Raw genomic sequence first — 17,003 nt, 5'->3', positions numbered from 1 at the left:
GAAGGGAAGCTTTATTTAGTGCATGCCTGATACCTTTAAAAATTATATTTCTAAATGACACAGTGCAGCAGACAAGTTGTTTAGGCTTGGCGAAAATTAAAGAATTAAATGCACCCAGTATCCCCACCACTGCAAAATTGTACAAATGGCAAAAATACATTTATGCAACAGAAGAACACCTCTATGAGTGGGCCCAACATTTAACTTTTGACACAACACTTTCAAGTTCTGGCAGGTGGTGTTTGTGGCCAGCGGGGACAAATGGTTGTCCATGAGGGGTTTTGGAGCGAATAGACAAGACTCTCGCTATGTGTCATCATAACATTTGGGTATTGTGACAACATACAGTGTAGGAAAATTATGCAAGCTATGGTTAAAAAGTTAATTACTAGATCCTGTAAAAGAACACCTCAGTCTCCTGTCTGATAACAGACTTGCAAGTCCCCAGAAGACAACATAGAAAGTGCTTCTTATATGCAATTTACAATGAAATTTGGAAACTTTCACAACAAGAAGCTGCAGCCCAATTAAGGCAAAAAGATCATGAAAACATACAGAAATACAGCAAATATACTCTTAGTAACATAATATTTTTTGCAATTGACATTATGCAAACTGACATGTCATCTTTACAACATGGACAGAGTCAACCTAGGTTCATTATGCAATTATGCAGTTAGGTTGGACAAAACACACCTTGAAAAATGATCACGTTCCATGGCATTGTCAGGGCTAGAGACACGTTTGCCGCATTTAATTTGACACAACAGCAAATAATAATGACTAAGAAAAAAGCAACTTATATTATGTTGAACATCGAAATATTGGAAAAGTTGCCTTTTACCATAGTAGAAATACCATCTACAGTCTGGCTAATTCATGGGGTTATTAATCTATTTTAACACTCCAATTCACATACTGCTTGAAACACATATCTGTATGAAGATATGAAAGGCTGGGAGATAGTTATATTCATGAGCTGTGAGAGCTACCCTTTTCATACAAATGTTTAAATGGCATGAGAGGTCTTTCTTCGTGGCATCGAATGCAAGACTTTTGTGAGCCATTTAATGGTTTGCAAAAAGCTTTCCTTGCACGGAGCTTGTAACACTTCTGCAGCGCATTTGGCCTTTTATCTGAAGGGGTTCCTGTCCCCTTGATTCGACCAGCGTTCCAGGTGCTCTCAAATGGAAGTTATGTACAAGAGCTGCTGTGGAATGCGAGCCAGTATTGCCTCAGTAGTTTGTCTCCCAGATTGTAACTTGATACAGTAACATCCTTTTTCACCCTACGAAACAGTAGAAAGTACCAGACATCTGGCCTCATATTGCAACTTCTAATGTAAACTTTGACTACCTGAGCAGACTAAAAGCACTTTTGTTTCAGAAACATGTAGCGCTGACATCTGCCTGCAAGACCAATGCGCTCCAAGTAGCAAGATCATCCGTGGAAATACAGTCCCTTTTAAGTATACAAGCTTTCCGAGGACTTTGAGCTTGTGGGATGAATATTTAATGCGTTCCATACTGCTGGGAATGTACACTTCTTTTATCTGTTGGTTCTGGGTTTGGTAGCACCTTTTCATCTATACTTGGCATAATACCTTCAGCTCTACACTCAATATTTACGGGCATTTTGGGGGGATTCCCAATTACCTTGGCCTTAATTGGTGCCATTTTACTGTTGCTATTTTTCATTTGCAATGGCTGCCCCATCTTGACAAGAAGGACTGACGGCGCTTCCACCAGCGCAACTGTTGTGAATGCATGATGCAGTATTTTGGAGCACCACTCCTTGAGGAACTGGAGTGCAACTGGCACGATATTTTAGCAATAGGCCTCCCTCTTGTGCCCTTACGCCTAATAATAATTAATTTTAGTGTCTGAACAAAAGCTTTATTCTGTGGTGATGTTTTATTTATTTTATCTCATACACTTTTAGCCTGGGAACTGTTTTAATTCTTCTTAGCAGGACATTCTCGTTCAATACCCTATTCAAGGCTGTACTCAATATTGCTGTCAGTACAAAGTAGGAACACCACAATCTTTGCCACTTCATGAGAAACATACATATTCTTACGTTAAGACAGTTTTCTCAGAACACCAGCTGTTTTATTATAAAACATACCTCTGCCCTCTATACATTAGAGGGAGAGTTCCAGGCAGAAAACTGCCCCTGCATGCTGTCGCTTCACTGCAGCTGTCTGCTGAGACTTCACCTCTTTTCCACCTACACGGGAGAGGACTCTCAGTAGACCAACAGCCCTCTTCGCTACTACCATATTCAGGTATGGTGTCGTCCTAGGGTTTCTGAAGGGTGGATTATGGCTAACACTGCTGTGCTCTAGTAGTACCTTAGTAGCATAGGTAGGAATTCCAAACCATAGCATTCTGACACTATGGTTGGACTTTTCTTATGTTTTCCTTTCTCATCCCTGTATTGCTATTATCATGTTTTATTATCCTAATCATTGCAGTACATGCTATTTTATTTAGAACACAGTTGATTCCATAATGTGAGATGAATGTAGCTGAGAGAAGAGGATGAGGTCTGTTAGACCACAATTTCCCTGAGAAATCAGAATGTCATATGCTGCCACAAATCACTTCCACATGTTGAAGTACCGCTAGCTAGCCGGAAGGGTAAGGCTGACGGTTGTCACGTGGTGTGGAATTGAACTCAGTTCCCTCTAACCTAGTGGTGCTGTCACCCGACTCCAGCAGTCTCATTAGTATGAGAGCCAAGACAACAGTAGTAGTGGTAGTAACAACAGTAGGTGTTAATATAGGTAGTTGTTGTAGTACTAGCCCTACACACAGTAGTTTTATCACTATTTGTATCAGTAGAAATACTTGTAGAATTAGTAGTTGTGATACCAGTAATGTTAAGAACAGTGAAAGTAGTCCTATTTTTAGCTCCAGCAGTTGTACACATAATAACACAGAGCCCAGAAGCAGTTGCTTGCATGGGTAGCACGCCATACTTTGTAGGATGTGTGGTTGGAAGATGGTTTGTTTAAGTCCTATGTGGGAAGTGTTTTCATGTTGTGTGTGAGGAGCACTGAGGTGTGGTTATTGTGTTATGGGACGCAGTTCGGGCAGTTTGATGGATGAAGAAGTCTAAGAGGTAGACGTGCAGTTATTGGTTTTTAGTAAGCTGGTAGCTTTGAGCTGTTCTGCAAGTCCCTTTTTGGTATTTCATATGTTCATAGTTCACTGCTGGTTTTTGCACTGGTTTGTCCATTCTGAGATATTTAGTTCAAGGTTTATTGTCCTGAGCAGGCACATGTTAGAGGGAGAAATGGTGGCGGTATCGGCTGGTATCCCAAATTGGACTGTCGTTGAGAGATGCCAAGAAGTGGCAGTAGTATGTAGCTAGTCAGGACCTATAGTGGTGGACTAAATTGAAATGATCTTTTGGCTAGCAGTAATCTAGCAGATCTCTTCAGTTATTCCATGCCTGTTCAAATGCAATGGGTGGTTTATTGCTGTGGACTAGTACACTACTGGATAGTGGTCACAACCTTTAGCAGTTTGTTTTATCCGAGTGTAAGAGTCAAGCAGTAAATGGAATTATGATCCAGCCTGTATCAACTACAACCGAGTGTCTGAATGCTGCTATACTAGTTTTAGTGTGGGTTATATATTGTATTGTGATTGGATTTTATAGCACTTACTCCCCCTGAGAGGCTTTGTTGTGCTTTACGCTGGGAAGCACACTGCTCCAGGTCCCAGGTTAAGTGTTTTTAGAGTTACTGTTAGTTGTTGTGATTAGTATAGTGCTCTACAGGAGCCAACCCATGCCCTTGCTCCAGTTTGTGTGTTATATTACATTAGTAGCAAATTAGGTTTGATATTCAGTGGAAGGGGGTATGGGAATTTCATGCATTAGTTGGTGGTATTAATAGACAAGCTACAGGAGATTAGGTATTGTTAGGATGCAAGGGCATTACTTTTAAAGGAGAGGTTGTGGGACCGTCATGAGCCCTTGATGACTGTTGGATGATTGAATCTGGGAAATGACTGGACCACATGGCTGCTCAATGCCCCCAAAGCATGAATGCTCCTTATGTCAAGTGAGTAATAGTTCCAGTAAGGGAGAGAAGGATAGGATTAGCCAAGCAGGGAATCTGGCCAGGAGGGAGGGGCAACTGATGTCTCAGTAAGGTATCAACTCTGCGGAAGAATGGACACAGTTGAAGTTCCACTACCTGTTTTTCTTTATTGTATTGTACTGTTTCTAATGGTTACATTCATTGTTAAAGGAATGCATTGTACACAAATATAATGTTTATGCAATAATATGTACTGCATGGAATGCTGATAAATATTCAATAAACAGATTTTGTTTTTCAAAAAAAGATTGTCCTCTTTGTAATGAGGTGTGGGCAATTTTCAGATGTACGATTATAGGGATTAAGGTAAACGTACATGTGATTTAGACTAGGCTGTGCTCAGAGGGATAAGGCCTGAAGTAGTCATAGAGGTAATAGCAATATTAGTTGCTATCGATGTGGTATCACTAGTCATATAAGTATCATTACTGCTAGTAGTACTACAAACAGTAGTGATAGCAGTTTTTGCTGTATATGGATTACCAAGGAAATTAATGTTAGTAGATCAGTACATGTAGTATAATGGCTGTTAGTTGATATAAAAGCAGTAAACAGTGGTCTGGATAATCTATATTCAAGTAAAGAACCATTCCATTTTAAATGTTGGTGATTTTAAAAATTCTTAAGTCGGTGTGGGAATCTACACACGTCATAGGTTTCCATCTAAATTTACATAATAGGGTCAAGATGAGACAATCTGCAGTTTTTGGGAACGTTTTTGCCCCCATATATACACTGACTTTGCAAGTGTTAACTACCTTCTCCATAGCCATCCCTTTCCTAAGAACAACCATGTTCCTACTCCTAACACTAAATCACTGCTGTGGAAAACATACAACAGTGGCTGAACTTCTGTGTCAGTAATATCTGTCTTCTGTGGCAAGTAAAATGTCTGTGGGCATAGATGTCTGCAGATCTGGATCCCGTGAGCCTGGATCTGCCTTTTATGACACAAGATGTGTGCTTTTGCACAACTAAGTTCTAATTGGCTTCTTAACCTTACCTTAGAACTGTTATCCTGTGTAAATTCATAATGTGTCTCAGGCAGTCACATGGGTAAACGAGTGCACACTACCAATAGCCCTTTCAATTCAGATGGTTTATATTGTGGAAGGTTCATCACGCAGTGGTTTACTTCATCTTTAGGTGTGACTGTTGCAAATTCTTTGCATTGATAAACATAGGTTTGTTCTGTATTCTGTATAATAATTTGCTGTTTCTGATGCCACATTTTCCATTTTGGGACTTTTACAGATCGAAGAACTGGAAGCCCAGTGTGAGGAAATAAATAAAGAAAAAGAAAGAAATCTGCAGCTGAGCCAAAGACTCCAAGAATTGGAGATTGAACTTCAAGAGAAAGATCTGGTAAGTAGCGGGTCAAGTCTTGCCTCCCAGGAGAGGAGATACTGCAGGGAAGATTTATTTTCCCAGTTTCTGGCTGATTGAAAACATTTTGACAAAATGTTCAGGTGTGTTGACAGCCTTAAAGGTAAGCGACTAATGTGGATTTAGATCTGTGAAGCGTTAAGTAGAAACAAACGCCTGCAACATAAATAAACCATTTGGTAATTGCGGTTTACAACATCTTTTAATCTGTTTGTCTTTTTCTGACATTGTTGGACATTAAGGTCTAGTGCTCTTTGTTAGTCATTTTAATGCATTTGTACTAACTGTGTTGCACTGGAGGTAGACCCACACTATATACCTCCCTTGAATTTAACCGTGCACTGTTCCCCATGTATCTCCAGAAGGTCTATGTGGGCGAACATTTTTCACTAACACTTAGATTTGCCTCTGGATAGACTAAACAAGTAATTTAACCCCTTAGTGAATCACAAGAGTCAACCTAAAAATGTTAAGAGGTTGAGAAATCCAGACAACTGAATTTATCCCTTTATATTGGTGCTACCTTGATTTTGGACCTGATGATAACCCTCATAAAATAATGTATTGTGCTCGAAATGTTACATGATGTGCTAGAGGACTGATTTTAATTATGATGTGGCACATTATACTCTGATTTAGAGCTGTGTTGAAATTTATATTAATTTCAGCCCCTAGTTCTGTACATATGTTCGTATATAGTACTTGTGCACTTTACTATACTCACTCCCCGTCACTGCGTTGTTTATTGAACCACATTTTGTTATACCTGTCATCCTTATTGTCGTCCCCCAACATTTTTCCCTTCAGACCTCCTGTTTTTGCTGACTTCGTTTTTGCTGGCCTTGCGATTCTGTGCACTTTACCTCTGCTACCAGTATTAGTGCTTGGGAAAATGTGGTAACATTGGCTTGTCCCAGGTTTGCATATATAGTTTACTTATATGTCCCTAGTAGAGTGCACTACATGTGCCCAGGGCCTGCTAATTAAATGCTACTAGTGGACCTTCCCCAATGGCTGTGCCACCCACTTAAGTAGCCCTCTAAACCTACCTCAGGTCTACCACTGCAGAGCCTAGTGTGCAGTTTAAACTGCCATGTTGACCTGGCATAGTCATCCTTTTGCCAGGCCCAAACCTTCCTTTTTAATATGTATGTTACCTCTAAGGTAGACCCTAGACAGCCCCAAGGGCAGGCTGCAGCATATTTAAAAAGTTGAAAATGTATTTTTAAATTTCACATATCCTGCTGGAAACAAAACTCTTAAATTTGATTTTCACCACTGATAGGACTACCTCTCCCATAGGTTTACATTGAGATTACCTTAATACATCTTATAAGTGTAGTTCACATTCTGGATGAGAGTCACTTTTTGAGTTTGGTGTCTCTGGAATCACAATTTAAAATTGCAACTTATGGTGGAGCTGGATTTTAAATTGCAGTTTTGAAAATACCACTTTTAGACAGTTGGCATTTTCTTTCCTTTTGGTGCCTGATACCGGTCTCTCATCACATGTCTGGGGCGGAGGACAGCTGGGCTTTGTTTTCCCCCTAAACAGCCACACACAAATGGAGCTTAGTTGGGAGTTGATGAGCCATATGTGTCCTGGTGGGCCATCCCATGGGCAGGATGGGAGGGAGGAGCTGGACACAGCCTCGCCTACAACTGAATAGGCTGTTTACTGTCTACACACAAATGGCTGCATAGTTCCCTGTAGTGAGTCTGGAGCCAAGGTAGGAAGGGCAGGACATCTGTGCACTTCAAAGGCATATTTTTGAAGTCTCCCCACTTCAACAGCACCACTGGGTTTGAGAGCTGGACCTCAGACACCACCAACTCAGTACACTTCTGGACCTGTGAATACTCTGTCAATAAGAACTGCTGTGCTGATAAAGGCCTGCCACTCGGCTGGACTCCTGTTTTGCTGTGCTGACCTGTGCCCGCTTTCCTTTTGCCTGGGATTGAGAAGCACTGTACCTGAATCTCACCAACCCAGAACCCAGAGTGGCTTCAAGAGCTAGTTGTCTGGTCTCCTGGTATGAAGTGTCAGAGACATGACAAACGTCTAACCATTGCACTCCTGCACCTGGACTCTGCCATCAGAGAATGTGTCCTGCCTAGTCCTGGACCCTTGGAAGTGGGCCTAAAAGGCTTGCTCCAACGGATATGCATCCTCCGTAGCAGGAGCAGAATAGACTCATCACTTCTATTGCGTGGAGAAAATAGACTCATCACCTGTACTGGGTGGGTCCGAACCGGTGCAACCAAACTCGCGTCACTGCTGTTTTTCACATCTTGAAACCAGTGAATCACCATTAGAACTGACACTGCAGCGCTTTTCTCAGTGCAAGGTCCTCACATCTGCCGACGGCAGCCTCTACAACAACAATGAAACACTGCACCAGAGCTTCTGCACTCATTGGAACAGACGCATCTCCTCTGCTGCCCAACACATCCTCGACTCTGGCCTTTACATTGCAAGCCCTGTCGTCTGGGTCCTTGATATTGACACATTAGGAACTTGCACCACAACTTCACTGCATCTTCGAACCGACGCATCACTGTTGTAGCATGGAGAAAATTGACACATCCCCTGTACTGTATGATTTGAAGCCAACGCAATGCTCCACGACCTGGATTTATGGTACTTGCTTCAGCAGACCTAACTGGGTCCCTGCAGCTGGTCCATGCTCTTTTGACTTTGTCGCAGTCCGGTGTGGCCAGATATCACAGGTTGGCACTTTTTACTTCTAAGCACTGCAGAAAGCCCACTAGCACACCAAAGAAGTTTATATTTGATTTTGTTTAGGGGAGGGGGTTGCCTGTCCATGTCTCCAACCCAAAAAAAGTGAGAAGTCTTTCTGTCCCTCACCCCCCTGCTGACTAAACCATCTTGTTCCATTGGCAACCACAAGGAGATTTGTCTCCTTTGGGTGGTAATTTCATATATGGGCCAGCAGAGCTTACCTAACTCCCAATATCGTCCCACTTGTAATGGTGAACAGCTGCACTTTTTGGGCTTGGTTAGGCTGCTACCTGCTAAAACCCACCAGGCCAATCACTTTTGAAAAGTAGACCTCTTGAGTAGTCTAGGATGGTGTGCTTCAAATGCATCTCACATTTTCTTACCCATAATGCCCTGAAAACCTCTCCTTTGCCAAAAGTCACCCATTTTCCCTACATTTCTGTTATGGAAACTTTCACAATCTTTGTTATTCCAAAAAAATCCTACCACCCAACATTCCCTCATCCTTGCAGATAACAACTCTGCCCCATTTTTGTGGCTGTGCCTAGTGCCAGCGACAGGAATGGATCCAACAAAGGTCAATAGTAGTCTCCAAGTAAGTGCTCCTAATGTCCTTGGTTTGATCCCCTCCTGTTGAGCCACTAGGCCCAGCCACATAAGTGGGGCAGTGTTTTTATTGGCACAGGTGGGGCAATGTTGGGTGGTAAAATAAAAATTGTGAATTCCTGCAGATTCGGGAAGTTTCCATCACAGGAATGTAAGAAAAATGTTTCATTTCAGGAAACATTTAAGGTTTACAGGCGTTGTGGGTAAGAAAACCTAATGGGATCCACATAAGTCACATCATCTTGTATTCCCCTCCTAGTTTTGAAAAATGTACAGTGGCTCCCGCAGGTTCCAGAACTTTCTATCGCGGAAATTTGAGAATGTTTTTTTTGTTCAAAGTTTGAGGTTTGCAAGGGATTCTGGGTTAAAAAAAAATGGGGTGTTAGTCACACAAGTCAGCCCACCCTAGATACCTCTCAGTGTCTAGTTTTAAAAAAATGTACAGGTTGGCTAGGGTTCCGTAGGTGCCAGCTGAGCTAGGGTCCAAAATATAGACCTTCCCACTTTGGAAAAAGAGGGTCAGTTTTGGGTGAAAAATTGTGCTGCTTCCATGTTGTATTTTGGGCAAATTCCTGTTGTGGGCACTAGGTCTACCCACACAAGTGAGGTAACATTTTTATTGGAAGACCTGGAGGAATGCCAGATGGAAGGAAGTTTGTAGCACCCCACAGATTCAATAACTTTCCATCACAGAAATGTGAGAAAAATATTCAAAGGTTTAGGTTTGCATGGGATTCTGGGTAAATAAAAATGTGATGAGAGCCACGCAAGTCTTCCCACCCTGGATACCCCTAGGTGTGTAGTTTTCATAAATGTACAGGTTGGCTAGGAGTTCCAAGGTGCCGGCTGAGCTAGGGTCCAAAATCTAGAGCTACCCACATCGTAAAAAGAGGGTCAGTTTTGGGTGGAGAAATGTGATGTGTCCACATTGTATTTTGGGCAGTTTCCTGTCATAGCCACTAACCCTACCCACACAAGTGAGGTACCATTTGTATCAGGAGACATGTAGGACCATGGAATAGTAAAACATTTGATATTACCAATTGATTTTGCTGCATTTGTGCCTTTCAAATGTAAGCCAATGTATAAGAAAGATGACATTTTGAAAAATACCCTCCAAATCGTACACTACTATGGGTGCCTACAAATTCAGATATGTAGAAATGACCCCTGCTTCTAAACTCTATCCCTTATGCCCATTTTAGAAATACATATGTTTCCTTGATACCATTTTTCACACTACCAATTTCACTATAAGAATTGGTCTATACTCTACTTGATGAAAAGCTTTTGTGTGGTGCAGCTCAGTTGTTTGCTCTGGATAGCTTTGGTTCTTGGAGAACCTACAAACGCTATATATCCCCACAACCACAGAAGGGTCTTGAGGATGTAATCATGTATTGCATTTGTTAATCTGCTGTTATGACAAAGTTACAGATTAAAATGTTGTCATAAATGCCCATTTTTCCTAGTCATTTTCAATATTTTTATTTCAACAGATATTTTCCTTGAGAAAATCTTAAGGGAGCTACACATTTGACCCCTTGCTGACCTCCGAAATCTACTTTTCAGAAATCTATAGCTTTTCTGGATCACCCCAGGGTTTTATTCTGGTTTCAGACACAAACTGGAAGTAGGTTCGGAGCACAGAAAATAGCTTACAAAAATGCTAAAAACTGTGGTACAAAATTTGTTTTTTTATTCAGCTCTGCATGTTCCTGAAAGCTGTGAGGATGGTAACTTCAATACAGCAACCCGTTTGTGGGGCCCATTTTTGGGGGAAAAAACAGTTTTATCTGGAGCACCTTTTCCCTTTTAAAAAAAACGTAAAATTTTGTGATATTTTGCCCATTTTCTCAGTCCGCTGCAGGGAAATCCACAAACCCAGGTCACCATTAGAATCCCCAGGATGTCGGGGAAAAAAAGGACGCAAATAACAGTTATGGAGGCCTAAGCACAAACTACCCCAAATGGCCAAAAAGGGCTCTGCACTGGCGGGGTAAAAGGTTAAGCAGCGAAAGGTTTAAAGTTGAGACCTATTGGCTTTGACAGTGCTTAATATCTACATGGCTCCCTTATCGTTTCTCCAAAATAATCGCCCTACCCTTCTTTTTTGTGTCATCTGCAAGCAACATCCAGATGAGTAAAATAGCCATTTAAAGCTTAGCTCTGATAAAATGGATTGGTAGTTTCATCTCTTCCTGAGCTAACTCTTGATGGCTTAGCGCCCACCAATTAAACCCGGTTAGAAATCTAGGCACATGTTTTGATGTTAACGTAGCCTTCCAACCTCCAGTTGGGTGCCAAAGCTCCAGTCTTCCTTTATCCTTTCTTTGGGAAATTAGAAATTTTATTCTTGTGCTTCTGCTTAGTTCGAGGAAGACCATGACGTAAGCCATAATTTTGTTGCAGTTAAACTATGGAAGTACCACTTATCTTCCCCAAACACATGCTCTAAATGCTGCAGCTTGTTCAGTACAAAAGAGCACAATTAGTTTTAAGGTTACCCACTAATCTTGCCAGCTTGTACTGGCTGTCGATTCATGAAAGTATATGTAGAGAAGTCGGTTTGCCACAAGGCATATAATTATACACACCATTATACACATTAGTGTCAGTCTTACACTTCCGGCCGTTTGCAGTCATTGTGCTTTCAGTGAGGCATTAAAAACTTGGGTTTTAGTCTCTTCTGACCTATAATTATTTTGTGCAAGTCACTATGATAGTCCTTTGCACCAATATTTCTTTTGAGTATGCTGTAAGCTACATAAACATTGTTGATTCATTCAGGGCGTACAGTGTTACACTGCAAGACTTTGGGGAAGAGGTGAGCATTATTGAGACTGACCACAGGCTGTGTGAAAAAGGCTGCTTTATTTAAAACTGGTGCACCTAATATAACCAACCTGGGCCTTTGCCTCACAAAACTACCAGCCTCACTATATGAACATTTATCTATGTAAAACACCTACCATACCCCCCAGTTTTACTATTGCAAACCTGTGAATTCCCCATGCAGTTTTAAGTGATTGCTGACTTTAAAACTCCCTTCCAGTTTATAGTAACTCTGAACTTCTAACTAACCTTTTCCTACCGAACATTTAACATCCTGAATCATCCAGGCATGATCCTGTCTACCTGTTCCTTTCCCATCTAGACTGCCACTATCAGCAGCTCTAAAACTTCTAAAATACCATGTGAACTTGACCTGCCCATACTCAGCACATCTGTCTCTGTTTCCAACAACGCTAGCCAAACATATGCCAAAGAAATTGGACTTCCCCTTTGCCATTCTAAAACCAGGGACTTGAGGGAGGGTAAAAACTTACCCAACTAACTCTAAGCAAACCACCTTGATCACCTCAATAAAATGGTGGCTGGCAGGACAAAATGTCCGGTTACATTTTGGGGACTGACCCCATAGCCTAAATAGAGCAAGCAGTCGCAGACTGCTCCAATCCCCTATAAGCCCAGGGGAGTGAGGGGGACCTCCCCGGGGTCGGCTGCACCCCATCTTAAACCTCCATCCCTCATTGGGGAAGGGGCTTTAAGATTGCTGGCTTTAAAACTCCCTTCCAAATATTATATAATAACTCAGACCTTCTATCTAACATATCTTCCTACTGAACATTTATCATCCTGGCTTGTCCAAGCGTAATCTTGTCTACCCATTCCACATGGACTGCTGCTTTCAACAACCCTAAAACTTCTCAAACACCATGTGAACTTGAGCTACCCCCGCCACCTAGCAAAGTCCCCCTAGCAAAATACTGGCAATAATGCACCCAGTGACAGGAATGAGGATTCCTGTCGCCATTACACATGTCCCCACACCTCAATGCACCCTCCCACCCGTCCACACACTTCTAAACTCCCCCCAACCATACACATCCACCCAAACACCCCCGCTCTCACACTGACACACACACCCCCATTCACACATATGCACCCCCTCTGCAAACATTCCCTCCCCCTGCACCGCATGTAGTCGCCCACTCTCCCTGTTCACTCACACAAACACGCACCCCCCTCCCCGTCCACTGACACACATGCACACGCACACATACACCCACAAACACTCCCCACCACCTCCCATCAACAAACACTCTCACCCCCACCCCATCCACAATCGCTCACACACCACCCATCCACAATCATTCACACCCCCTCCACGCAGGCATACATTCACCCTTCCACATACACACACTTGCACACATGCACCCCCATTCACTCGCAGACTTGCACACAGACACCCCCACTCACTCGCTCACAAACACACACACATACAATCCCCCATTTGCACACATACACACCACACACATGCACCCAACACTACCCCCTCACCCCTCTTTTGGATGATCACCTTACCTTTTCCGGTGAGCTGGTTGTCTGGGAGGGGATGGATCCTGGTGATTTTGCACCGCCAGCACCACCATGCCAGCAAGACTTATGGCTCGTAATACGGCGGGCAGAGTCTTGCTGGGGTGACGGTGCCGGTGATGCACCAGCCTCTTCAACTCCGTCGCCCTGGCCGACAGAGTCAGACTTCCACCCATAAATGGGCAGAAGTCCTCACACCACTCCAAATATGGTGGATAGCACTGGCTGTCTGTTGGCTGCAGCGGCTTCAGCTGTCTTTGAAAAAGACCGCCAAAGTCGTAATGAGGGCCTGAGTGTCCACCCGTAATAGCCCGTGATTCCCTCTTCTCCCTAAAAGCTCCAACACCTGAAATGCCCCGAAGATCATCCAGGCCATCAAAGCACTAAAAAGTGTTGCTTCATCAGCATAAAAGCATTAAAAAAAACGCTCCACCTGCCTCGTTGGAAAATATCTGTGCATCCCATTCCAACTCTGGACCCTTTCTCAAAGGCACCCCATTGAAAGCGCCCAAAAAGATACATCTCATCCAGAGGTCATCCTTCACCCCCGCTGACAGTCTCACATGATGGTGTGGTAATTGTTTGCCTGACAAGGACATCGCCAGTCGCCTACAAAAAGTCTGTCTTGCTCTCACTACCCTGCGCACGAAATTAAGGTGACCCAAAGGGACCTACACTTCTCACTTAAACCGTGTCTCTGCTCAGCATTTTGTCTAAAGGTAGTGTCATTGCCACCTTCTTATCCTCCAGTAGGAGAGCCTCCATCGCGACAGTCGATTTTGATCCCCAGAAATGACAAGGAGGTATTTGGACCGACAGTCTTTTCCATTGCCAAAGACACCCCAAGGTCACCCATGATGTCTTGAAAGATACCGAGCAATGTCTGACACTGCTGCAAACGAGGTGAACAGTCATTGGAAAAAATCGTCCAAATGGTGTGTGATTTGCTTGTGCCCTGAATATGTCAACAACACCCATTGCAAAAAACTTACTTAAGCATTCAAAAAGTGCACATGATATGGAGCAGCCCGTAGGCAAAGCCATGTCCACATTCCATTAGCTATCAAACTGTATGCGGAGGAGCCCAAACAAGCAAAGCCAACTTAATGTCACTCTTTGCCATGAGGGTCCCCTGTCCGAATTCCTCCACCAAGGAGAGTGCCACATCCATAGTGCTTAAGGTACTAATACCTGCTCCTCCTAAATGAAATCATTCACTGAGTTACCCTCTGGCCATGACAAATGTTAGCCTAATCTAAATTGCCTGGTTCTTTCTTTGAAACTACCCCATAGGGAAAACAATCAGGTTCTGCGAATCTGAAAAAGGGCCTGTCTTTCGACCTTCCCCTATTTCCTTGTGTAACTTGTCCCGTACCATCTACATGTGTGCCCCTGCCGATTTTAAATTTCTGCCCTCTGTCCCCCCCCCCCCCCCCCCCCCCCCTAGGAACCGTATACCTCAGCTGGAAACCCCAGGTGAAACCTTCCAGTAATAGAGCCACCTTCTCTGTCCTGTCGTACCGTTCAAGCCAAAAATGCAACCTCTCCAAATTAACTAGTGTAGAAGTTTTGTCTCCAGGTGACTGTGAACCCCTTCCATCCTGGGTAATACTGGCGTTACCATAATGAATGACCCCGGCTCCACCCTGTCCCTTCCCTTACCGTGGTCCCTCCCTCCGTAGCAGTAGACCAGGGCATGGCTGTCTGCACATTTGGGGCATGCATGCTGCAATTTACAATACTCCTTCGTGCAGAGGCCCTTTTTGAAATTCCAATATGTCCTGATCTCAGTGTTACTGCTACCCAGTCCACTGAGTCCTTTCCTTGTGGAAGCCCCCTTCCCCCAGGGTGGGATGTTCCGGAAATGGGTGGTAAAGAATTGGTAGGCCGCTTGCCATAAACACTGTCTTGCCAAACTTTGCAGGCCCCATTGTATGTTGCCAAAAGTCACTATCAATTTCACCCCATTTGACCACGAGATCCACTGACATCCTTGCCCGAAACTCATCGTACTGTACCCATGCGTATCCTCCATAATTGAGCTGGGCCGTCCTGATTATGTCCATATATTTAAATAAAGCTACAGGCCTCTCAGGATATTTTTCGCAGTAAACGCTTGTGAATATCAGAAAGGCTACGGTCCAGTTTTTGATAGTTACTGGTACACGTGGTTCTTTTGCTAACTCCTCCTCCTTCGAGCTACCTTTCCCTCGTAGTTCCCTGTGCAAGAGCTTCATCATTCCCAAAGACTCCCCCTTCCAAAATTTTCCTTTGTCGCTATCATAATGTGAGCTCCCACTGGCTTAGATGTCCCCATGTAGGGGAGCTTTTTGACCTTTATCTCTTTACACTCCGACACCTCCCATTTTTTCCTACTGTACCCCCTTCTCCTTGAACCTTGGCTTTCGCCTTAGTCTACCTTGTCATCAGCCTGTGTTTCGATTACACCTGTTTGTGTCGTCATCTCAGACCCTTGAGGCGCCCCGTCATCTGACCCCACTCCTGCATCTACTACGTAAATACCTTTTCTCAAGGGGGCCTCACCACTTCCTGAAGGCTCCATAGCCTCAACCTCCACTAACACCATCGTACTAGTGTGCTTACAATGCGCCATCTTACTTGGGGTCAAGATTGGTGGCCACTCTTCACTCCTCTGCCTTGCCAGTTGGACCTGTTTCAGTGACTACTAGGCGTCCCTTTAGCCGCAACACCTGCAATACATAAGAAACCACTCCCTGAGAGTCACTCCCCCCAGCCCTTGTTCCTCATCCTCCTGCCAACATACTGCTCCCTCATCCAGTCGGTCACTTTCCCTCTGGTCACTCCATCCCCCCCTCCAAACTCTACTCATCATAATCAAGCACCGTATGCTCCACTGTTACAAACCCCTCTGCATATGACGGCCTGCTCTTTCTTCCTGGACATTGTGTACCTTGGCACTGCTGTCGGTGGAGGCCTCCAGTGGTTGCTGAAGGACCATACATTGCTCTCTCACCCACTGTGCTGCTGCACAAGAGTGCGTCCCATATACCATGACTTTGGAGGCTGCCGAAAACCCTCCATCCTGCAGTATCATGGGTCCCACAGAGGTCTTCGATGTAGGCACTACATGATCTGCCTCCGGTGCATTCCAGCTAACCGCCCAGAGCCCTGCCTCGCGGGGTCATCGAGCCATACAAATCTCTCCTAAGTCCACTGCATTGCCCGACATCTGCAAAGTAGAACAGAGGCCCTGTGCACTGGACAAAGCAGTGTCCCCCTGCCCCAAGCTCCCTCTACCCTTTCTGTGACCCCACCACCTGACGCCCCTACCTGATGGGTGGCCTGGCCCGGCATCTTCCTACTATCCCGTTCCTTTGAGCCTCCTTCCACTTCCTGCTGTTCCACCCACGACCCCTCATTCCCCCACCATCCTTTAGTCTCCTATACACCCTTTTAAAAGGCTTGCAATATAAAACTGGCTCGACCTCCATGCCCTCCTTTTCCCCCCTGTTCATTCCCAATAGATCCTCGTGCTCTTCCCCATCACTCCACTCCAATAGAGAGGCCACTAATGCTGAAATCGGGCCAAAAATGTCCCCTGCCATCCCGACCTCCTAGAGCTGGCCCCCAAAACTACCTTCATACCCCACACCCTGCCCTGCTGTCTGGTGCCCCTATCCTCTTACACCTGCAAATCAGTGCATTTACGAGAAATAATATAATAGAAATCCTATTATCATATGGTACATCGCTTAAGAAAACTTTACAAATCTGTAATAATTACATCAATCT

General features: G+C 44.0%; 1 protein-coding gene across 1 annotated transcript in view; it reads left to right on the top strand.

Annotated features, from left to right (window-relative positions):
- HOMER2 (homer scaffold protein 2) overlaps positions 1-17,003 on the top strand; it is a 519,584-nt gene that overhangs the window by 423,869 nt on the left and 78,712 nt on the right. Inside the window, exon 7 of the mRNA XM_069222560.1 lies at positions 5,369-5,479. Within this exon, the coding sequence (XP_069078661.1) occupies positions 5,369-5,479 (111 nt within the window). The remainder of the gene's footprint in view (positions 1-5,368; positions 5,480-17,003) is intronic.

This window comes from Pleurodeles waltl, chromosome 3_1 (assembly GCF_031143425.1).
Source record: "Pleurodeles waltl isolate 20211129_DDA chromosome 3_1, aPleWal1.hap1.20221129, whole genome shotgun sequence".
NCBI lineage: Eukaryota > Metazoa > Chordata > Amphibia > Caudata > Salamandridae > Pleurodeles > Pleurodeles waltl.
The sequence above is the reverse complement of the archived record's forward strand: the minus strand, read 5'-3'. Positions and strand labels throughout refer to the sequence as shown.